Source organism: Labeo rohita, chromosome 22 (assembly GCF_022985175.1).
Source record: "Labeo rohita strain BAU-BD-2019 chromosome 22, IGBB_LRoh.1.0, whole genome shotgun sequence".
In the NCBI taxonomy this organism is placed as follows: domain Eukaryota; kingdom Metazoa; phylum Chordata; class Actinopteri; order Cypriniformes; family Cyprinidae; genus Labeo; species Labeo rohita.
Genome location: NC_066890.1, coordinates 45,309,331 through 45,334,493, shown reverse-complemented (window position 1 = coordinate 45,334,493; position 25,163 = coordinate 45,309,331). Strand labels below are relative to the sequence as shown.

Genomic DNA, 25,163 nt, shown 5'->3' with positions numbered 1-25,163 from the left:
CTGAAATTGCGGATGAAACGTCGGTAAAAATTGGCAAACCCCAGAAACCTCTGCAGGGCCTTACGGGAATCTGGAGTTGGCCAATCCACCACAGCCTGAACCTTCGCTGGATCCACACGAATTCCCTCAGCCGACAAGATGTACCCTAGGAAAGGAACAGACTGTGCATGAAAAACGCATTTCTCCGCCTTGACAAAAAGCCCATTCTCTAACAGCCTCTGAAGCACTCGCCGGACGTGCTGCACATGTTCCTGGAGAGACGAGGAAAAAAATCAATATGTCATCCAGGTAGACATATATGAACTGGTCGACCATGTCTCGCAGCACGTCATTGACGAGTGCCTGAAAGACCCCTGGGGAGTTGGACAAACCGAAGGGCATGACCAAGTATTCAAAGTGCCCCCTGGGGGTATTAAAGGCGGTCTTCCATTCATCTCCCCTCCTGATGCGGACCAAATGATAAGCATTCCTTAAGTCCAATTTAGTGAAGACCGACGCTCCCTGCAACCTCTCGAGGGCTGAAGATATCAACGGCAAAGGGTAGGTATTTTTTGCCGTGATATTATTCAACCCCCGGTAATCAATACAAGGTCGCAGAGATCCGTCTTTCTTCCCCACAAAAAAGAACCCCGCCCCCGCTGGAGAAGAGGAGGGTCGAATGAACCCGGCTGCTAGAGAATCAGAAATGTATTTCTCCATAGCCTCCCTCTCAGGAACAGAGAGTGAATATAATTTGCCCTTAGGCGGAGACATACCTGGCAATAACTCTATCGCACAGTCATAGGGACGATGAGGAGGGAGAGAAGCAGCCCGAGACTTACTGAACACTTCCTTCAGGTCGAGGTACTCTACGGGCACGTTACTCACATCCACCGCCTTCTCCTGAAACAGAGAAACAGAAACAGACGGACAAGCAGACACAAGACAAGATTCATGACATTTAGTGCTCCACTCAGACACGGACTGGAGCTGCCAATCAATCCGGGGGGTTGTGTTTGATGAGCCAAGGATGTCCAAGAACAACGGGTGCAAGAGGGGAGTCCAGAATGTAAAAGGGGATACTCTCACTGTGGTTGCCAGATACAGTGAGAGTAACGGGTTTAGTGACGAATGTGATCTTGGGTAGAGTTTGACCATTGAGAGCGTTGACGGCGATGGGGTCGGTGAGGGGACTGAGGGGAACCTGATTGGAACGTGCAAACGAATAGTCCATGAAATTACCTTCAGCCCCAGAGTCCAGAAGTGCAGTGCAGTGAAGATCGTGATTCTGCCATCTTAGCCTAACCGGAAGGAGCGTGGAGGTCGCGCTGGATGAGGTCTTCTTAGCGGAGATCCCACCCGACAGTAGCCTCAGATTTACTGTCGGGCTGGCCCTTTTACCGGGCAGTTGCAAGCGTAATGTCCCGGAGCTCCCCAGTATAAACAAAGGCCCCGGGATCTCCGCCTCTCCTTCTCCTCCCGGGAAAGCCGAGCTCGACCCACCTGCATGGGTTCGTGTTCGTCGTGGGGGCTGATCGCGTCATAGCCGCTGGCTCGTGGTGGAATTCCCTCTCCAGGGGGGAGCCGAGCGGATAATCCCCGCCGCTCGACCCGAGAGAGACGAGAGTCTACCCGCAAAGCAAGGTCGATGAGTCCATTGAGGTTAGCGGGTAGATCCAGGGCGTAGATCTCCTTTTGAACGCGATCAGCCAGCCCATGCAGGAACATATCCCACTGCGCCTCCTCATTCCATTGACACTCTGCCGCGAGGGTGCGAAACTCGATTGAATAGTCAGAGACGGATCTCTCCCCCTGTCGGAGATCCATCAAAGTCAAACCCCCTCTTCATTTCGGCCGAGAGTGTCGAGAATGAGGCACAACAGGGATCTTGATTTTCCCACACCGCCGTGCCCCAAAGCGCCGCCCTCCCCGTCAATAGGGTGAGCACGAACGCCACCTTGCTTTCCTCACTACCGAATGTGCGAGGTTGTAACGCAAAATGCATCGAGCATATAGTGAGGAAAGCTCGGCAGAAATTCTGCTCACCACTATAGACCTCCGGCGGGGGAAGGCGGGGCTCCAGCTGTTGAGCCGCAGCAGATGGTCCGGGTGCTGCGAGAGGGGCGGGCGGTGTGGGCGGCGTGACTGGCGCAGCGGGAAGTTGCAACTGTTGCATACGCTGGGTCAGCTCGGACACCTGCACCACAAGAGCACGGATAGCCTGACCGGAATCGCTCGTGCTCTTTTCCTGTTTCTTCAGCCGAGAGATACAATCCTGAAGATAATCTTCCATCGTGGGTTGTGAGGTGCCTGCTGCTTCCATTACGGTCCGATAGTTCTGTAACGTGAAAAGAGTGGAGGAAGCAAATGCAGGGTGATGACAGTTTATTAATAATGAAACAAGCAAACACATTGACGGTTATGAAGGCTCTCGGCTGGGTGATGCAGGGGCAAGATGGCTGGTGACAGCGTGGAGTGAAGTCCCGTGGTGATGGCGTGAATCCGGTGCAGGCACGAAGAAGACACGACGACATCCAACACGAACAATTCACACGAAGACCAGACTAAAGAGACGACAGGAACAGGAACAGAGATCCGGATGAACTATTTAAAGCCAGCGATAATGAGAGACACCTGTGCCGGACTGATTAGCAGCTCAGCTGAGCGAGCAGACATCACATGACAAACATACAGATCACGAGACCTGAGAACACGGCAGATGTGAGAACCGTGACAGATTTCTGTTGCCAGCTCGTTTCCAAGAATAGGTCTACATAATGTTATCATGACTACATGTTAAACCCTTAAAATAAATAATATTTCTGCAATCGTTTAATCAATGTAATTAATGTAATATTAACTTCGTTTGCCGTGGTGGAACACAAAGGCGTTTTCTCTAACAGGCTGTGACTAACAATAGAACCATAAAATACACCGAACACGCATCATAATTACAAATTAAACCATTTTATTTGTGTGCTGTAACCTAGATCTTCAGAATCCATACGATTTGCGAGGACCAGAACCAAATTCAAGGCTTTGTCCGGCGATCTTCATCTCCATCTCTAGCAGCGAGTCCAGCAGCAACAGCCATAAACCCGTGCTAAAGTGCATTTTGCGACAGGAAAATCAGACGTTCATTGGCTCTCGCCTGCTTTCGTCACAGATTACGACATGCCGTGTTTCTGGTGAGATGTGTTGGAATGACGCGCGGGCGCCTTCGAGGAGTGGGTCAAGACAATAATCTGGATAATATTTTCAGCGATTAACAGTTTAAATTCTGCTCTCATCCTACTGCACCTCAAACCTACTGTATTCCGCCAGAGAGGACTGCGGCTGCAAACGCATCGTTATTTGGATTACTTTTTGTATGGCTGTTGACATTTTTGCAATAAATAAATGATTGTGATTGCACTTTCCTGTTTTTCATATTTTTATTACTGTTCAGTCATAGTTAACGTTAGGTTTAGAGGTAGAAGTGGGATTAGCGACTATAAAAAATATTTTTAGATATATTTTCAGATTGTGTGCTTATGTATTGTACCTACCCTGTAACTTCGTTGAACAAGGGGGGAACAATCGCCACTTTAATTTACAGCCCGCAGAGGGCACACTTACCCTGTAACTACATGGAACAAGAGTATAATTTCCCAGTAATTTAAAAAATCTTACGTATAGATACACCAAATTTAGGATTTAACAGAACAGGTACCTGTTAAGTTTTTAAGTAATTCCATTATAAATTATTTGTATATCTGTTTGCTACCCCGTTATTACCCAAACGTAACATATTACTCCCTTATACTTACACATAGGTACAATGTAATTACGAAACATACACTGTAACTTTAGTTTACTTGCGCAGTTCTTTGCAGGTTGCATATCTGGTTGTTACCCCCGAATTACCAAAACGTAACATAGCCTATTGTTCTCTTATACCTACACATACGTACTAATAGGTACACTATAATTACAGAAACGTACACCGTAAATTCAGTATACTTATGTAGTTCTTTGCAGGTTGAATATCTGGTTTGTTATCCCCTTATTACCCAAATATAACATATTGTTCCCTTATACCTACATGTACGTTCTTTATAGGTACACTATAATTACAGAAACATACACCGTAAATTCAGTTTACTTACGTAGTTCTTTGCGGGTTGTAATCTAAAGCGTTACCTTTACTTTCTATAAATTGAGCTAAATTCACATGGTGGACCAAAACATCACCGTTAACCTTTCCTGCTCAGCTTCCAGATCATTGTCTCAGTGAAGTATAGGCTTTAATGTCTGGATGAAATACACAGTATTCAATTATTATTATTATTATTATTATTATTATTAATGTATTTATTTATTTATTTTTTGGTTTCAGGTCGTGTGGAAAGACTGTGGAGATCTACAGCAGATAAGCATGGCAATTCAGGTTTGGAACTTTGGTTATTATTGATATTATTATTATTATTATTATTATTATTATTATTATTATTATTCATTATCTGGATCCGTATGGGTTACCTTTATGCTTTCTACATTACATTTTTGAATAATCAGAATGTTGGTATACCCACTTAGATGCATTTTATGCCTCAACAGATCTTGGATTCCAAAAGTGATTTGCTGTAGAAAGAAAAACATCTTGGAATGTATGGGGGTGAGTAAAACAAGATAATTTTCAACTTTGGGTAGGGCTGGGTATTGTTTTTTGATACTTTTTAGGCACTCACCAAATTGCCTCAAAACTATTGAGTATCAAAAAATGTCTCGTTGTTTGAAGTATTAAATGTCTTGAATTTAATACTTCAACGTCAATGAAACAGTAAGCATGCAGAATGCTTTATGTGCCCAAATCAAGTGCTGGTCATTGGCTGTGGTGAGACATCAAGGACTTGCCAAAACAGAACTGCTCATGTTTTCAGCCAGCCCAACCTTGGTGTTACAGTGGACACATATGAACTTCACTGACCACATCGCAGTGGCCCGATACTGCAGATTTGCCTATATGGGGCATGCAACAGAACTCCTTGTCCAAGCTCTTATTCTCTCCAGACGGGACTACTGTACTGCTCTCTTAGCAGACCTTCCAGCATGTACTACCAAGCCTCTGCAACTAATCCAGCATATGGCACTGAGTGCAGTCTTTAATGAGTTGAAGAGAGTGCACGTCACACAAATCATCACTTTGCACTGGTTGCCAGTAGCCGTTCCTGTCAAATTCCAAAGAGGTATAAATTCACTTTCACAGACCTTTACTTTGACTGTTTGTTGCTGTTGTAATAAACTGCCTAACTCTGCCCATTTTCAAGAAATGGCTAAAAAAAAATCTTTTTTTTTTTTTTGTTTTTCATGAACGCTTGACCAATTAAAGGGATAGTCCACCTAAAAATCAAAACAAGCCTATGATTTACTCACCCTCAATCCATTGTATGTGTACATGACTTTCTTCTTTTAGACAAACACAATCAGAGTTATATCAGTAAACATCCTGGCTCTTTTAGGCTTTAAATTGGCAGTGAATGGCTGCTATGAGTTTGAAGTTTGAAGTGCATCCATCCATCATAAACATACTCAACATGGTTAATAAAGGCCTTCTGAAGCGAAGCATATTTTACACCTTATAAAGTTATGTAACAAATTAGCTCAAAAGGGAAACATTTATGATTAATTATAACTGGTTATAATTAATTATGAATATTTAATCAGATCTTAGAATTAACTGTAGCAGAATTAACGTTACAATTATTTGATCTGTTCGTCCACCGAATAGACAGTATAATCATTCATCAATTCTAGGAAAGGTTACTTTCTGGCCAAGAAAGAATAAATTTCCTACTTCAGTTAGTACTAGCAGTAACTTAACTTGTAGTAAACTCAAAATGTAGCATGTAGCAAGATCAAATATTCAGTGACTTCAAATTGTGAGCAGCACACAGAGACCATCAATTGTGAATATATGCAATTTAATAAATGGAACTGCAGGTAACATACAACTAACTAAGCAAAACACGTGTACATATACATAGAGAAAGAAAGTGAGAAAAAGAGAGAGAGAGAGAGAGAGAGAGAGAGAGAGAGAGAAGGCAAGAATGGCAGTATTTAGCATCAGTTAACCAGCGACCACATGAGAATCATCAGAGAAGCAAAATCACCTTAAACAGGGGCTCAACTTAAAACGTGCATCTAAATAGTTGTAAAGGTTACTTGCATTGGCTTTGTTGCTGAACAAGAGTCCTGATGCGGTAGACAATGGAAGTTCTCGATGAATTCCTTTAGGTGTTCTGGAGGTTTTCTCTAGTTCGTTCGAAGATAGGAAAATCCACAGCGAGTCGACAAAGTTACTTGAAGATAAACTACCAGAAGATTGACTCAAGGGATGAGTCTTGGAAAGTGTCTCGAAGGGTTTGAGCATGGATGGGTTGGTGTTAGGGTCTTTTGATAGTTTCCCTTCCACACCCACCTTTGGGTGAATTGGCCAATACAAAGTTTGTATTGCTGAGCGGGAGAACTTCTCTTTGTCTCCATTTATGGCCCATTTGCATGTTTATTGCTGGCCTGGGGAATTGATGCAGTTTTACCCACAATATAGTACAAACAGTATGATGCATTTTCTAATCACATGGTGTACACCATTGTTCAGAAAATAAAGTGCAGATTGTTTTGATACCAAGAATGAAACATCTAGAAGGTATTAAACCAGAGATGCATTCATACATTGAAAAATACACATTTAGAGATTAACTAGTACCAATAACAAGGGGTAACTGGGCTAATATAGCATAGAATCATACAAGCAACACATGCATATACCAAGTACATTTATAGCTGGTTAAATATAGTCTAAATAAAGAAAAAGGTTTCTATGTGTGTGCGTTATGTGTATTGGGAATAGTCTGCCAGCCACCAAGGATCTGAGGTGCTTGGTGCTGGTGATTGCCTCCCTCATGGAATGCCTTTGAAGTCCAATGGGGAGACCAGAGTTGATCTGCTTAGCATCTTCGTGAGAGTGAGGAGGGAACCATAGACCATTAAACACCCATATAAATGTAGAACGTGAGGCCAGGTCTGTAATTTATATGCAAATGTCAAAAGGCTAAAAGGTTCTCTACAATGTAAATCCTAAACGATCATCAATGATCCTAAGCAGACGCTACAGTTAAATAACTAATGTGTGCAGGTCAAACAGCCTACAGAGTCAACTTAAACATAATTTGCATGATGTAGGATGTAGCTTAGCATGTCATGTCATAGCATTTTGCCGGGAGCAAGTTTTTTTTTTTTTTTTTTTACTTTAAACAGTGTAAAATATGCTTTGCTTCAGAAGGCCTTTATTAACCCCCTGGAACTATGTAGAGTACATTTATGAAGGATGGATGCACTTTTGAGCTTCAAACTCATGGCAGCCATTTACTGTCATTATAAAGCTTTTTTTTATAAGAGCCAGGGAGTTTATTGATATAGCTCTGATTGTGTTTGTCTGAAATAAGAAGGCCATATACACAGAAACCATCCCTTTAGTATTAACACTTTCTGTTTATTAAAAAACTGCTATGTCTACTGTGTTAGACTAACTGGGACTTTGTATGTTGCTTTGGATAAAATGTCATTGTAAATGTATACAGGTATACAGCAGTTGCCTCTTGTATGTAGATATTTTTGCGTGTTCTAAATTATGTACTAAACATGTTTCCTATAATTTTATTATTCATTTAACTTGACATACAATGCTTTTGTACAATGACTAATACTGTGACTGTAGAATATGTTAATTTTACAGAAATTGGCTGAAAATGTTGCTGTTGTTTGTATGTATTTCGAAGTACTGTGCTCTTTTCTCTACTGTCCAAACATTTTAAACTGTAATGTAACCCGGTAATATTTCTGGAAAATGAATGATTAAAATGTATATCTACAGACATTGTCTTTGTATTACAAATTTACAACATTTTTATGCAACATTTCTTGATTATTGTGGTTAATAATATCTGTATTTTAACTAAATGATTCCAGGTAGACATAAAATAACTTCTAAATACTTTTAAATTTTTCTGTAAAAAGAAGTGTGAAAAAGAAACCGTGTGGATGGAAGACTGATCCAGGACTTCTGGAGGAGGAGGTTCCGCTTCAGCTCCCGGGGTTTCTGTGGCAGAGGGATAGAAGGGTTTAAGGAGTGACACATGGAACGTGGGGTGTATGTGGTACCTTGGAGGGAGCTGAAGCTGGAAGGTGACATCGTTGATCCAGTGCCGTGGGCAACCCCTTTAAAGGGAAAAACTTGCACATCTTAGAGAAGCGATCAACCATAACTAGGATACAGATGTTACCTTCGGAGTTCGGAAGATCGGTCACAAAGTCCACTCCAATATGAGACCAGGGCCTCTGTGGAATGGGTAGTGGTACCAGTTTTCCTGTGGGAAGTTGACGGGGAGAGGTAGACATAGCACAGACAGAGCAGCTCTGATGTACCTGATGGTATCACGGCGCATACTGGGCCACCAGTATCGGGTTTGAAGGAGCGAGAGGGTCCGTTGGCTACCTGGGTGTCCAGAGCCCGGAGACTGATGAGCTGTGCCCAGAAGGGTTAGTCATTGAGATTGAGAAACAAAGATCTTCCCTTCTGGGCATTCCGGCGGAGCGGGCTCCTGGAGGGTGGCGTGCCTGATGGTATTGTCCTGCTCCCAGAGGATGGGGCTGATGATTAGGTTGCAGGAAATGATGGATTCAGGTTCAGCAGGGTGGTCTGAAGAGAACTGTCGTGAGAGAGCGTCAGCAGAGATGTTCTTGGAACCGGGTCGATAGGTGATCTTAAAGTTGAAATGTGTGAAGAATAATGCCCATCGTGCTTGTCTGGGGTTGAGACGTCTCGCTTCTCAAAGGTATTGGAGATTTTTGTGATCAGTGATAATGGTGAATGGATGATTTGATCCCTCCAACCAGTAGCGCCACTCCTCCAGGGCTAGTTTGATGGCCAGTAGTTCTCTATTGCCGACATCATAATTCTGCTCCGCCGGAGACAGCTTCCGAGAATAGAAACGCTTGGGACAGCACCGCACCTACTCCAGTGGTGAGCCGGGATCTGGAAGGTGGAATGCTAAAAATCTCCTTGAGCCGTTGGAATGCTTCGTGAGCAGTGGGGTTCCAGATGACAGCTTTCGGTTTACCCCTCAGGAGGGAGGTTAATGGAGCTGTGATGGAACTGTAGTTCTGAATGAAGCGTTTGGAGAAATTTGAAAATCCTAGGAAACATTGGAGTTCTTTAACTGTGAGGGGTTGTGGCCATTCCTGAATAGCAGAAACCTTCCCCTGATCCATCTGCATGCCCTCGGCAGTGATGATGTACCCCAGGAACTGTACGGATGGGCGATGGAATTCACATTTTTCAAGCTTGAGATAGAGGCTGTGTTCACGTAGTTTGTGGAGGACCTGCTGGACGTGCTGGTGATGTTCGGCCAAGTTCCGGGAGTAGATCAGAATATCATCAATATAGACAACAACGAACCGATGGAGGAACTCCCGGAACACCTCGTTCATAAACTTTGGAAGATGGATAGGCTGATGGATAAGCCGTACGGCATGACCCGGTACTCATAGTGGCCAGTAGGTGTCACACAAATGCCATCTTCCATTTGTCTCCTGCATGAATACGAATGAGGTTATATGCACTTCGCAGGTCCAGCTTCGTGAAGACTTGGGCTCCACGAAGCTCTTCGAGGGTGGCTGGGACCAGAGGGAGTGGGTATGGTTGTTGTTTGATCTTAGAGTTGAGTTGAGTTGAGCATGGACGTAAACCTCCATCCTTCTTAATCGAAGCAGTGCAGGTGGATGGTTGGATGAATCCTTGACCTCCATCCTCCATCACCTGGCGCTCCAGGATGGACAGAGGAAGCCCCTTGGGAGCTGGGCCCCAGGTAGCAACTCGATGGTGGGATGGTAGGTGGGTGGATGCTTGCGGAATACATCCTGGAACGCCATGTACTCAGCTGGGATCTCCGGGGATGAAGGATGGCTCTGGACTTTCCACTTATGTTGATGAAAGGTAAACTGGAACGTGGGGTGAGTGAGGTACGCTGACAAGGCAGTTGGTTAGACAATGTTCACTCCAGCGGATGATATCACAAGGACCCCAGCTGAGTTCAGGACGATGTTTCTGGATCCACAAACGTCCCAGGATGATACTGAAGGTGGAATCCTCCAGTACCAGAAACTGCATCTCCTCCGAGTGAAACAGTCCAATTTGTAGAGTGATGAAAGGTGACGAATGACGTATCCTCCCACGCCCCAGTGGTTTTCCCTGAATAGTTTTTACTGCCAGCACTTGTGAATGTCGACAACGGGACAGTTGAAGCTGATTTAAACAGTCCTGGGAGATAAAGTTGCCGGAGGATCCGGAGGATCCAGAGTCTACCAGAGCGGAAACACATATAGACAAATTAGAAGTATGCAATGTCACGGGTAATAGAGTAACAGAGGTGGTCTCGACCTCTGTGGAAAGGGTACTTACCAAGGGGTGTGGGGGTCTGATGGGACAGGTACGTAGAAGATGACCAGGTCGTCCACAGTAAAAACATAATCCATTCGATGCGGCAATTTAGTTTGATGCGAGAAAGGCAAGTTGAGTCGATCTGCATGGGTTCTGGTACTGGGGAGCTAGCAGCCACCGAGGTGAGCTGAGGAGCGGTTACTGAGGGCTGGCAGATGGCTAGTCACTGGGAAACTCAAGAGGTTCACTGCAGGAAGGACTCCAGTCCAATACTGTCGCCAGTACGGAAAAGTATTCATTCATGCTGAAGACGGAAGAGCTGGCGGAAGTGGAGAATGTCCGTCGGTGAAAACCTCGGAGAAATGGTTCATGAACTGTTCATAGGAATGAATGATGGGATTTTCAGAGTTTCAAATAGCTTTTGCCCACTGTCTCATTGAACGAGATAAGGAAGGCGACCTTAGCGTCCTCCGATGGAAACATTTGTGGTTGCATCTGGATGAACAAGTTGATTTGAAGAAGAAAACCGCTACACTCAGCCACCGCGCCCGCAAACGTGGTGGGCATGGCCATGGGAGATCCTGAGGCAGATGGTGGCGCAGGTGTGGGTTGAAATGCCACCTTTAAGGCATTCACCAACTCGGTGAGAGGGTTTGGTGCAGCTGGTGCTTCGGTGCTCATCTTTCTTTGTTTTAGCGGTCTGGTCTTCTGTCACAAACACACACAAACTGAGATGGAGGAGACAAGAGGTGAGTAGCAATCCAATCCAATGTTTTATTGACAAGCTTGTTCGATGAACAACATGGTGAAAAGCAGAATAAGAGTCCAGGTTTTGAGCCTGCCAAATGGTGAGTACAATGTTGAAAGATGACAGCATAGAGTCCAGGCTTTTGAGCCAGACCAGACAATGATAGTGTACAGTGTCTCTTAAATAGGGCGTGGAAACAGGATCAGAGTGCCAGATTAGAAATTCGGGTGATGATGAACGGTAGACCAGATGTGGCAGATGGTGGTGGCTGTGGTGAATGCCTGACAGCTGCCAGTCTTTTTACCGTTTTTTTTACAGTGTAGTGCTAATTTAGTATTTACTTAAAGTATTTATTTAAAAATACTTTACATTATCCAGTGAGATTTATTATTTTTATTTAAAAAATGTAAAACATAGAATGTTTACACAGAAACAGATGTTTCCAAATGTTACTAAATTATTTTTGTACTGAATTCATGTCTCTTTTTTTTTGTATTTATGTCAGCTTTTCTTTAACCACATGAGACTAGGTTACTTAGGGACATTTGTTCCAACTAAAAAAAAAAAAATAGCTTTTTAGAAAACAAAAACATTAATAATAAGACAGATTCAGTAATTCAGTGTGTTTTAACCCTTTATGGTATTTTGTATTTTTCAAGCAATAAAAAAAAAAAAAAAAAACTGTAGTTGTAAAAATGAAGCCCTGGTTGTACCATCATTCCCATTCCCAGAATCCTCTGCACATTTATATTTTAAGTGTTATGTGAAAATTACTTACAGCATTATACGTGGTATCTCTGTTTTAAACTGCGTCTGTTTGCTCTCCTCATGTGTTTGTTGTTGAGACAGATAATGTGGAGTCACTGTCAGTAATGGAGGGAGATTCTGTCACTTTACACACTGGTGTTACTAAAATACAGAGAGATGATCAGATACTGTGGAAGTTTGAAGATCGAATCATCCCCACTAGTCGGTTAACCTGTTAACAGTCGCCCCCACTAGTAGAGCTCAAACCCAAACCTGACATATACAAACTGAAATGGTTACAGTTTATCAACCATTTCCAAAGCAATCAGTCCGGAATTTATAAACTGGAGGTCAACATCATCGGTATGATCTTGCACAGGAAATTGCGTACCAATATTGGTGAGTAGCCTAACATTTCTGTGAAAGTAGTAAATTCATACTGTAGCCCAAGTAAACATTTAATGTTATAGACAGTGACAAGGCATTTTATTTTAATTTATTGCAGCGATTTTCAGTTTGATTCACTGGAGCCAATCATTTCCACTTTTAGTAGCCTACTACTGTCTCTAGTAAGAAAAATAGCCTACCATATTAATATTTCAGTATTTCCCATAGTAAGGTTTGTGAGGGAAAGTTCATTTGTGAGTTGATACATTTTGATAAATTTTGATAAAAAGTTCATACATATTAAAAGCTAAAATTAAAACATACAAAAAAAAAAAAAAACTGAAATAAAAGCTATCAAAATTAAACATTTAGGCTACTAAAAAGGCAACCCTCTACACACTTTTGCAATAGAATCACCAATTGGCCAGCAAATTATTTTGTTTACTCGCCAGACTGACTGATGCTGGTTGGTTGGTTTTAGCTGCTTTTAGAGATTCAAGCTGGTTTTAGCTGGTTGTTCCAGCCTGACCAACCTAGCCAGGCTGGGAAACTAAAGCTACGGCTCTCTCATAACCCTCTCACACTAGCGTGTGTGAATGCGGGTGTCTGCTGTTGTTGCAGTCTCTGGTAGGCCCTATTTTTTGCTGTTTCTGTTCCGTTGGTTGCAACTTAGGCTCATTGGAAATACATGCTTGTATATACGAAGAGTTCAGATGCAAAAGCCACTAAATCCATCTGACGTATTTCTTTAAAAATTGCATTTCTTTCTGGCTACTTTGTATAGGTTTCTATGTAAGTACTGGTACTTCTGATTGGGCTGAGGCTGGAATTTAGCAAGTTTGAAGTAAAAGTATTTGATGGATGTATAATATGTGTCAGGAGCATTCACTCAGTATCATTATCTCATTTTTGACCAAGATGGCTTTTAGCTGGTTTTGCATCTGAACTTCTACATTTCTGCAAACCTGAAAAAAAGTACCTATATGTACGAATCACTGCAGTTTCCAGTTAAAATGAATGCTAGAGGCAGCAAAACTTTTATTTCTTTTCACACATAGTATGATTTACACGGTGAACGTGATTTCACCAAGTACAACATGTTCCTGAATCAACATCCTTGTTGGTGGAACAACATTTCAATCAACCAATTGGAACTGAGGGATAACTTTTCAGGAAATGTCAGTTTTAGGCTTATGATCACAGTTAGATTCTTCTACAACTTTGTTAATCAGCTATCATTTCCCTCTGATATTAGGAATAAATTATGGTTAGGGTTAGGTTTAGAAGTAGGGACTGGGTTAAGTCTATATTTTGGACAGTAATGTTGATCCAGGAACATGTCTTACCAGCACAGAGTTTTGATTAATAAAGCTTAATTTTCAGACCAGCAGTTATTTTTAAATCAAACATTACCTAACATCCAACCCAGAGTGGGCTGCATGGCAAGCCGTTTAGGTTAAAATATTCCCAGCGTTACTCATCTTAATTGCAATTGAGTTCTTACTAGTAACAAGTATGATTATAGAGCTTTCTAATTGAATTATTACTAGTAACAAACACATTTTTACTAGTCATATGTCTCCATTGGCTTTCAAATTATTTTTTATAAGTATTACAATTACAGAGCTCTACAATTGATTTCTTTATAATAAAAATTAATTTTTACAAGGATTACAATTACAGAGTTCTACAATTGATTTCTTTATAGTTAAATTAAAATTACAGAGCTCTCTAAATTTTACCAGTAAGAATTTGACTATCCACATTTCTGATGCCTTGGGAGGAAGGACACACTAGGACCAGACACCTATATGGGGAGAGACTCAACAAGATGACACAAGATGGAGAATACAGGGAAACTAAACACTTAAGTGTGTGATTAAAAAATCAATTATTGTTTGACAGACCTAATCTCTGTAACTTGCTTGTTCTCTCTATGTGTTTGTTGTTGTGACAGATGAAATGAAGAACGTATCAGTGAAGGAGGGAGAACCTGTTTCTCTTCACACTGGTCTTATTGAAATAAAGGGATATGATCTGATATTGTGGACATTTAAAAACCATCTTATAGCTAAATTAAACAAAACTACCAATCAGTTTTCATTATTCAGTGCTGAAGGGAAATTTGAAGGCAGACTGCAGCGAGAGCATCAAAGTGGATCTCTCATCATCAGCGACTCCAGAACCACAGATTCAGTTTATTATCTAAACATGAGCAGCAGCACATACACCCTACAGAGGGCCATCAGTGTTATAGTCAAGGGTGAGTAGATTAAGTTTCTTGATTATGAATATTTAATTTACATATGTAAGAATGTATTTGAAGAAGCAAGATCTGACATATCTGAAACAATTACATATTAAACAGTCCCAAATAAATTATTTGCAAAAGCCAAGGCATTTGTAGAGGAAAGAATATTATTTGTCAAAACCCTTCTTGTTCCATAGATTTGTATATCATTGATCAGAAAGATCACACACACTAGGTTGTCTTTTGTTGTCGTTACAGATTCAGGACTGTCTCCAGGTGTTATAGCAGGAATATGTGTTGCTGTTGTTGTGCTGGTGATCCTGATTGCTTTTTGCTGCTGGATTAAAAAGAAGAGAGGCTGTAAGAAAGAGAGTCATTCTGTGTAGACCTGTAAAAATATAGCATAGTACTTTTAAAGTACTTTTATGGTAATTTTCATAAACTGAACATCCTGCTTTTGTGATTTTTTAGTAATATCTGATCACTAGTGAAAAGTTCAGTTCTATTTTCCCATTTAACTTAATTTTCTTAAGTTTTGGTAACTTTCATTTTTGTTTTTGTGTCGCATTATAATCTGTGATTTATTTTTTTTTTTGTTTTCTTACAGATAACCTTGCAGGTCAAGGGAATAGAGCACAAACATAGGGATTTGCCCAATATTTACAAGTATACAACCAGTTTAATAAAATCAGCTGTTTGGAATCAACTCTGTGCACTGAGCAGCTGTGTATTGTGTATTCCTAATCTTAATCTTAATTAATCTTAAGGCACAGTTCTTAAACATCTTTGTCTGGTCCAATTTAATGTGAAGCTCTACACACTCTGTAGATATATTCCTTACACTTTTGCAGAAATGTTATTACATTTTTATCCTTTATTTTCATTTGCATTCATTGTTATTTTGTACAATGTATATTTCTTCCAGTGGGAAAATTCTTTTATTTAGCATTTTTCTGTTTTATTAATGTTTTAATTTTATAAGTGAATATTTGTTTTTGTTTGTTTGTTTCCATTACAAATTATGTTAAATAGACATAGAAGTGAACCAGATGAAAAAATGATCTTTGAAAATCTGTGTAAGGTTTACAGTAGTTTTTTTAATAACAACTCTCATACTGCATCTTCTCATCCTCCACCTTTGTATGGTACCCTGTAAAGGCCAAATATAAGTGGCATTTTCGAACGTGAAATTCAGATAAAGCATTCAGACATGCATGTTGTAAGTATAACACAACGCAACAACTTTATATGGTCTGCCCTCTAGTAGACTAATGCCAACTAAGGGTAAGATTCTTTGTTCAGAATTAGGAAAAAGTGATAAAAAGTGTTCCAGCAAGTCGATTTGAATATGTTTGTACTTGAATGCATGTAATAAAACGGCATAATAAAATTGTTTTAATATTCAAACTGACTTTTGTATTTTTTTTATTTTTGTGGTACAGGGAAACCATCTTTTTTAATCAAAACATGAATAAGGAATATCATCCATTTATAAAGTTACTATTTTTAATGTGAACATGTCTGTTCACATTAAAAATAAATGCTAAAGCTAAATCCTATAAATAGTGACCCTAGTAAACCAGCAAGGCCTGATGGCTCAAATCTCAAGCCTTAAAGGGGTCATCAGATGCCCATTTTCCACAAGTTGATATGATTCTTTAGGGTCTTAATGAAAAGTCTATAATATATTTTGGTTAAAAATTATCAATGATTGTGTAAAACAACAACCTTTTTACCTTGTCAAAATCAGCTCTGCAAAAATCACTTCATTCTGGTCGAGGCTGCTTTAAATGCAAATGAGCTCTGCTCACCCCGCCCCTCTCTTCTTTTTGTGGAAAGACCAGCCTGTTTACTTTAGCCGTTCATCAGCTAAAGTTCACCAGTCAACTTGATTTAGTAGCATTTGTCAGAATCAATTGATTGGGAGTTACTGAACTTATGGATATGTGAAGAAAGAATTCAGAGTACATAGAGTACATACTTTACATACTTTTTCCGAACTGCAACCTGAATGTAGGTCTATCGTTGTAACTTTATAACTCAGTCTTATGTTTGCAACAAAGTACAGAAATTAGAGCATGTATGCAGTATGAACAATTCTATCACAAAAAAAAAAAAAAAGAGAGAGAGAGACAGTTTAACATTTTCAATATCTGACTGAGTGGTGTTTTAAGTTGATGTCTGTTCTCTTCTGTTCTGGATTTGATGTATAATAAACCAGAACAACAATGGTAGCCACGCCTATCAAAGAAAAGAAAAAAAACAACAACAACAACTCTAAAATCACCTACCTGAAGCTAACCAGTAGAGTTCGGTGTTGGTGAGATCCTGAGTCTGGTTGCTGATGGGATTGTTGAGCACACAGCTGTAGATGTGTTTTTTATCCTAACTGGTTCTTTTGTACCAGGAGAGAGTCACATCACTCACATTCACCACTAAGCACAGAAAGATCCTCATTCCCCCATTTCCAACCTTCATATTTAGAAGATAAACTCCAGTGTGTTCAGTTGTGGTGTTTCTAATGGTGAGAGATCCGGTGTGATCCAGCTGCAATCGGCCTTTGAATCTCCAAACCTCATCATAATGTGTACCATTCACTCCCTTGATTCTGGCGATTCGCTCTGCTCCAAACCTCCAGTCTATCTTGTCATATCCCTGTTTATCAGTAATGTCAGTCTTTAGAGCAGGCCTGGGCAAACTTGGTCCTGGAGGGCCGGTCCCCCTGCAGAGTTTAGCTCCAACCCTGATTAAACAAACCTGAACAAGTTAAGTGTCTTCAGGTTTACTAGAAAGCTACAAACAGGTGAGTTTTATCAGGGTTGGAGCTAAACTCTGCAGGGACACTGGCCCTCCAGGACCAAGTTTGCCCAGGTCTGTTTTAGAGTGACAGAATCTCCCTCTATCACTGATACTGTCTTCACTACATTTGTCTCAACAACAAACACAAAGAACATTTAAAAAAACATGTTTCACAAAAAGTGTTGTAACACTTCACAATAACGTACAACAATTTACAGCATATAGATGAATCTAGGTTCATGTTAGTGAATATAGTTCATTGCTAAATCTCGTTTATTTTTCATATTAATGCTAATTTATTTTTTTTTTTTTTTTAGTTTATGATAATGCAGTTTTGAACCGTAGGCTACTGTTGCCACTTTTGATTTCAGTGACGTCATAAAAATAGACCCACCAGATGAGAAAAACACAAACCGAACAAAATGACGCGTGGGTCATTTGATTTCACCGTTTGAGATAAATCGCTTAGCCTGCATCCGTTTTATACAGAAATATATCATTAATACGATCTGTAAATATTTTGAGGTTTTGTGTTAAACAGCCCTCCAGACAGCACGTTTCCGTCAACGTGCACGCGATGGTGTGAGAGAACGCTTAGTTTAACAACAACTCAGCTGGTTTCGTACTGTAGCTAGTTAAGTTTCACATCCCGGTTAATGCTTATAATAATAGTGTGCTAAATCATTTTGTGTCTCTAATATATATTGTCTGTACTTAACAGTCTTTAGTACATTTTAGGCTACCATTTATCTTTTCATTTTTTGTGGTGCTGCTTTTTTTTTTGTCCAGAATGTTGCAGCACTTGTTTGTTTCAATCTATTTTCAATCATTGTCTCAAAGGAAAATAATGGCTTTGCCCCTTTACCCGTCAATCAACCGCACACGCAATAATAAATGCATCGTTAGCAGCAAGAGACATTTGTCCACTCACTAAAGTGGCCTGAATTAAACTTAGACCACAGGTTTCAGTTTGACTCAAAAATGGAGCTGCTAGGGTCTCAAAAGCATATACTAGTGGAAACAAGACGCTTCTTGCATCATTTTTTTTTGTGTGTGTGTTTGTCTTTTAGGTCACATTAAAGCGGTTTTGAGGGGATGTCAATCATGTTAGCAGGAAAAGAAACCATTTTTCATACTAAATCTACAATCTCAGACATTCAGAAGAAGTTAACAGTCTTTTTTTTTTTTTTTTTTCTTCAGTTCTTCATTTTGCTTTTCGTTTCTCACTTTTTTACTTAGAAATCCAATTATCTAAATCATTAAGATAAAGATACTCACTGAATGATATCTCTTTTCTGATCTAATTGCAATATCTGCAGACCGTCTTATTTCTTGTGGTTTATTTTCAGTATCTTCTTTTTAGCATCTTCTGTTCACCGCAGTTACAGGCCCTGTAGGGGCCCATTAGCAACAATAACAAAATCTATCAATTCATTTCCAAAGTTCACAAAAGAACAGGGAACGAAGAAAACTGAAGAAATGACCTGACCACACATATTCTTTGTTATTCTCTCTCTCTCTCTCTCTCTCTCTCTCTCTATATATATATATAACATCAACAGAGATGCTATACTAATATAGAAAACATTGAGGAAATAACATCAAACATCTATTTCAAACAGAACACAAAGATACCATGCTGGAATTAGATGTCAGACTTCAGTAATACATAAATAAATAAAGAAAAGAAAAGAAAACTACTTTGACAGCAGTCCAATATTACACATATTAATGTTATACTAAAGATTTTACTCTACAGTAATATTTCTAATGAAGGTTTGTATATTCACACTCTTTCTCTCACAGACACACTAACACTGTCTTCACAGTGTTTTTTTCCAGAAGTCCACAGTTTCCTGTGGAACTGTCTAAAGGTGGTGATTCACGAGGCAACTATTTTGAGCAATGTTGCTTGGGCACTTTCTCATTGAGAACGGGCAACAAATTTCTATCTGGATATTTTAGATTGGTCATGGGCTCTGTGTCTCACCTGGTTGCCCATTGACGGCAAAATTGCAACATTAAGCAACATTGTTCAAAATGTTGTATGATCACCATAAAAAAGTGGCTGTTTTATGCAGAAACAATGTTTTCAATGGTAAAGAGCATGAACTACAGTGAAAAAAAAAAAAAAAGATCTGTTTGCCCACTGACAAAGTAATGATCAGTCTATACTTTTAATGGTAGGTTAATTTGAACAGTGAGTGACAGAATAACAACAACAACAAAAAAAAAAAAAAAAAAAAAAGAAGAAAGAAAGAAAAGAAAAATGCTTTTCAAAAAAGTAATAAATTGATTTAGATTTTAATCAGTGAAATAAGTATTTAATTCCCTATCAATCTGCAGGATTGACTGGCTCCCAGCTGTCCTTTATACAGGTAAAGAGCTGAGATTAGGGGCACTCTCTTAAAGGGAGGGCTCCTAATCTCAGTTTGTTACCTGTATAAAAGACACTTGTCCACAGAAGCAATTAATCAATCAGATTCCAAACTCTCCACCATGGCCAAGACCAAAGAGCTGTCCAAGGATGTCAGGGACAAGATTGTACACCTACACAAGGCTGGAATAGACTACAAGACCATCACCAAGCAGCTTGGTAAGAAGGTGACAACAATTGGTGCAATTATTTGCAAATAGAAGAAACACAAAATAACTGTCAATTACCCTCGGTCTGGGGCTCCATGCAAGATCTCACTTTGTGGAGTTTTATTGATCATGAGAACAGTGAGGAATCAGCCCAGAACTACACAGAAGGATCTTGTCAATGATATGAAGGCAGGTGGGACCATAATCACCAAGAAAACAATAGGTAACAAACTACGCCGTGAAGGATTGAAATCCTGCAGTGCCCGCAAGGTCCCTCTACTCAAGAAAGCAGATGTTTGCCATGTTTGCCAATGAACATCAAGGGATTCAGAGGAGAACTGGGTGAAAGTGTTATGGTCAGATGTCAAAAAGTTATTTCACTCATTAAAATGTGAATAAATTTATAACTTTTTGAAATGCATTTTTCTGGATTTTGTTGTTGTTATTCAGTCTCTCGCTGTTCAAATAAACCTACCATTAAAATTATAGACTGATCATTTCTTTGTCAGTGGGCAAACATACAAAATCAGCAGGGGATCAAATTATTTTTTTCCTCACTGTATTATTTTGTAGAAATTACACTATATTTGTGCTGTTTGCCAATAATTGCCATTTGTTTTTCTTTTTAAATGGCTTTACACTGTGCACAGTTGTGTTATTTTAGCTTTTTGCATATGACACGTTTGTCTGAATACAACAAATGCTCAGCAGAATTTCCTCAAAAAAGAAAGTAGTGTTTTATTAGTGTGTAGTTTTTATATAGCAGTCCAAACTCTGTCCTGGAAGGCAACTGTCCTATAGAGTTTAGCTCCAGCGCCAACGACCTGGACAAACTTGTCTGGACATTTCTAATATGCCTAGTAAGACCTTCATTAGCTGGTTCAGAGTGAGACCATGATGAAATGGAAAATGGTTGTAGTAAACTAAGACCAATCAGTGGCCCTTCTTGTGATATTTTGTTCAAAAATATGAAGTATGGGCAGACAAAGATTCAGATGCGGCGGCTGTCATCTCGGCTTTGTTGCTGTGTTCAATAAAGTCTTATTTTGAAATCTGGAACTCTGCTTCTTAAGCTTTATTGACAAATTTGAGAAAACCATTGTTTGTTTCCACAACACCCTCCAGGAACAGGATTGGACACCCCTGATGTACAGTATATGTGCTCCTCTGTACAGTTGTTTAATGTCATGGTGCCTGTTTAATTGTATCTACATTGCCTCCCAATGGCATAGAAGTTAAAATTTTAAAAGGCAGAAAATTACATAGCCACATTTTGAATGTTACTTTTGCAAAAACATTTTTTTTCCCGATTTTTTTTTTTCACTGTGGCACCTTTGTACCAGGCTGTAAACATATTTTTTTCTGCTGTAAAGTTGGGCATTTTAACATGGGGAGTCTATGGGATTGACTCCCATTTTGCAAGCCAGAACAAACAAATCTCTAGAGATGCCAGTCAATGCTAAAATTGCAGTTTTAGTCACTTCAATGTATGTATTCACAGCATTTGTGGATCACAAACCCCTGGTTCTGGCCATGTCTAAAGTTTCTGAGCCCTGGTCGGCACGACAACAACGTCACTTGGCCTTCATATCTGAGTTCACAACAGACATTAGGCACATTGAAGGAAAAAGTAATGCTGTGGCAGATTGCCTTTCCAGGGCCACCGTGCAAGCCGTGCACTTGGGTACTGACTTTGCCTGTTTAGCATCTGACCAACAATCTGACCCAGAGGTGCAAGCATACAGAACAGCAACCTCAGGTTTGAAAATTGCTGATGTTCATTTAACGGAGGGTGGAGCTACACTGATGTGTGATGTCTACAGGGGCCACCCGCGTCCAGTGGTACCCATGCAGTGGAGACGAGCAGTGTTTGACAAAGTCCACGGATTGTCACACCCCGGGCTTTTTTGGGAAAGCTTCACAAAAACTGGTCTCGTCAAAGTTTGTGTGGCATGGGTTGAAAAAGGATGTTCGGAACTGGGTTTCAGCTTGCATTGCATGTCAGCGGGCGAAAGTGCAACGACTAGGGATGTAACGGTATCAAAACTTCATGGTATAGTAATACCTCGGTATGAATGGCACGGTACGGTATTTATTGAATCATTTACAGGAAAAACAAAACAAATGAAGAGACTCGAAAAAAAGTGCCAGAAGTGTTTATTAAACAGTTTACATGAGCACTTAACATATCAATTGCATACAAATTAGCCATCTATCTGTAAACTTTGAAACAGGAACTTCAATTTTTCAATTTTAATAACAAAAATAAAGTTTCAATTTAGTATTCTTGAAAACTCAGAAAAAATAAAAATAGCAGCCTACTTATTGCAGCTGGCCCATGTGCTGAATGAGTATTTGAGAACACTCACCTCATTCACTCACACACTCACTTATTCAGACAGAGACAGGTCTTTTTTAAGGAAAATTAGCATATCAACATTATCTGGTAAAAGCTGGGATCTCTGGGCATTTACAATGTCCCCTGCAACAGAAAAAACCCTCTCACTTGGGATTGAGGTTGCTGGGACAGAGAGATATGACTTGGTCAAGGTTGACAGCAGTGGGTAACGTTGTGCATTGTCTTTCCACCACTCGAGAGGACAAGCCATGAGTGAGATAGAGGTCTCTTTGCGGTACAAGTCAATTTCTGCATCAATCTGAGCAGTGTGCTGTGTTCTGCTGTCCCCTTGACTAAAAGAATCCCCAAGGAGATCTTCAAGAGCAGTCTTTTTGGATGGAGGAGAGAAACCTCCCACAGCATGTGCTTTTTGTGGCAGGTCAGTTTTTGAGTGTCCAACTACATGTTCATGGCTGCCTGGTGCTGCACCTTCCTCTTCACTAGGGTTCTGCAGAAGCAAGCAGAGTCACAAAAATTTTAAATGTTAGACACGCACACATAATTTTTGTAAATATTGGGAACTCTAAAAAAGTCACACACACAAAGTATTTTTAAACAAATACCTGGTTCTGCATCTGTGTTGCTTTTAACTTAAGCCTGTTGAAAATTTCATCCCTTTCACTGTTATTCAGATGGGGGAGGGCCCGGAACCGGGGGTCCAACGCACTGCTCTCATACAGAAACTCTGCTTGCTCCCCTTGGTAACGGTCTGCCAAATCAATCAATATTGCTGCCTTCATTTGAGAGACGGTGTTTGAGTCTACATCGCACGGTGCCATGCTCACTTGAATCATGTGTTTGAGAGGCATGATAAGAGAGATTGTTGGTTGAGATTCGTCGCACAGCACAGTGGTTGCTTTTTTCAAGGGTGTGAGAAGTTTAACGATGTCCTCAGCATCTGCGATGTCAGCTGCTTCTAGATTGTCTATTTCACGTGCATTGTGCCTGACTTCAGAACTCAGTAGGGCTGCAGCAATTGCCTGTTCTTGCTCCAGGTAGCGCTCAATCATGTCAAGTGAGCTGTTCCACCTAGTTATTACATCCATTATCAGTTTATGTACTGGCAGGTTTAACATTCGCTGCTTGGAGGTCAGCACAGCTGTTGCAGTTGAACTGCGGTGAAAAAACGCTGCTACACGCCTCACTCTGCCAAGCAGACGACTGACACGGTTTACCTTCAAACCTGCCTGGGACGCAAAATTTAAGGTGTGAGCAAAACACTTTACATGTGGGGACAGACCAGCCTCTTTCACCGCTACACCCATGTTTCTTGCGTTGTCAGTAAACACAGCGATGCCCTGGTGATTGTTGTTGTAAATCATGTCAAGCTCCCACTCTGAAACAGCAGATTTTAACACCTCGCCTATGTTGTGTCCAGTGTGTGACTCAAAGAGTACCCGTGTCTGTAGGACAAAAGTTTTTATCTCCCATTCACTTGTCATAGCATGTGCTGTGATGGTAACATAGCTCTGAGTAGCTTGTGAAGTCCACCCATCTGTGGTGATTGAGATGCACTCTGCTTGTTTGAGGCTCTGTTCAACTTTCGCCCTTGTCTCTTTGTAAAGAGCTGGTAAAACAGTTTGACTAAAGTGTGGCCGCGACGAGATTTTATACTTTGGCTCCAGCATGTTTACTAACCTCTTAAAACCTTCATTATCCACCACCGAAAAGGGCCGTAGGTCTTTGGCTATATATTCACCAATGCATCTTGTGATTTCTTGTGCTCCCGCACTGTTGTGGGGGAGTGAGGCTGTAAATGCTTCTTTTATAGTCTTTTGGCCCGACTGGATTTTGCTCCTCGTATCTTCACGTAACTTTTCGGGGTGATGATTTAACAAATGGCTCCTCATGTTAGTCGTATTCCCCGACTTGTATTTCACCACAGTCTGGCAGTGCCTGCATACCGTGTTTTCTTTGTCTGTCACCTTTTCTCCTTTCTCGTTTCTTTTCAGAGAGAAACCGAAATGCTTCCACACATCCGATTTAAAACCCGCTTTAGGTTCAACCATTTCCATCTCTTTTCCTTTGCCGCTACTAGCAGCACCCGCCATTTCCGCATTACTGGATCTGTAGCGACAACAGACCGCAAAGGATGATGGCCACACCTGGGCTGATGGGAAGTGTAGTTCCCGCTACCTCCCGTTCGCTCCATTCGCCTGAGCAAACTTTTCTCAGAAGACCTATCGTTTTATCGAGTCATGCGACCACGGTAGTATCGAAAAAAATTGCTATTGCGGTACGACGGTATTTACAATACCGTTACATCCCTAGCAACGACACATCAAGGCACCACTGGAGTTTTTCGAGGTGCCTGAACGACGTTTTGACCATGTTAACATTGACCTGGTGGGTCCTTTGCCACCCTCCCGTGGATTTACTCACCTTTTGACTATGGTGGATCGAGCTACTAGGTGGCCAGAGGCAGTGCCGTTGAGCTCAACAACTACGGCAGAGGTCGCACGGTCCTTTATCGACACCTGGGTGGCATGTTTTAATACTCCATCAGATATAACTTCAGACTGCGGCCCTCAGTTTACATCTGAGTTATGGGCAGAGATTGCTCGAGTCCTTGGTGTACAGCTTCACCATACCACAGCATTCCACCCGCAGTCCAATGGCCTTTGCAAACGTTTTCATCGCTCCCTCAAGTCTGCACTTAGGGCCAGTCTGACAGATGACAGATGGGTGGAGCGGCTACCTTGGGTCCTGCTGGGCCTGCGAACAGCTCCTAAAGCGGATCTCCAAACTTCCTCAGCGGAGTTGGTGTATGGTCAGACATTGTGTGTGC

At 40.8% G+C, this 25,163-nt stretch overlaps 1 protein-coding gene across 1 annotated transcript; it reads right to left on the bottom strand.

Annotated features, from left to right (window-relative positions):
- Positions 1-21,551: 21,551 nt before the first annotated feature.
- Positions 21,552-24,426, bottom strand: LOC127153417 (E3 SUMO-protein ligase ZBED1). Its single transcript, XM_051094471.1, has 3 exons — positions 22,939-24,426; positions 22,484-22,823; positions 21,552-21,568 (listed from the first exon to the last, which is right to left on the bottom strand). The coding sequence occupies exons 1-3, from the start codon at positions 24,424-24,426 to the stop codon at positions 21,552-21,554; spliced, it is 1,845 nt and encodes a 614-aa protein (XP_050950428.1).
- Between the last annotated feature and the right edge of the window lie 737 nt (positions 24,427-25,163).

What these genes read in the sequence shown, in the direction of transcription:
- LOC127153417 (XM_051094471.1), bottom strand. Translation starts at nt 24,426, where the DNA reads ATGGCGGGTGCTGCTAGTAGCGGCAAAGGAAAAGAGATGGAAATGGTT. An exon ending in CAACACAGATGCAGAACCAG is followed by an intron (nt 22,824 to 22,938) that starts GTATTTGTTTAA and finishes TTGCTTCTGCAG; the next exon opens with AACCCTAGTGAAGAGGAAGG.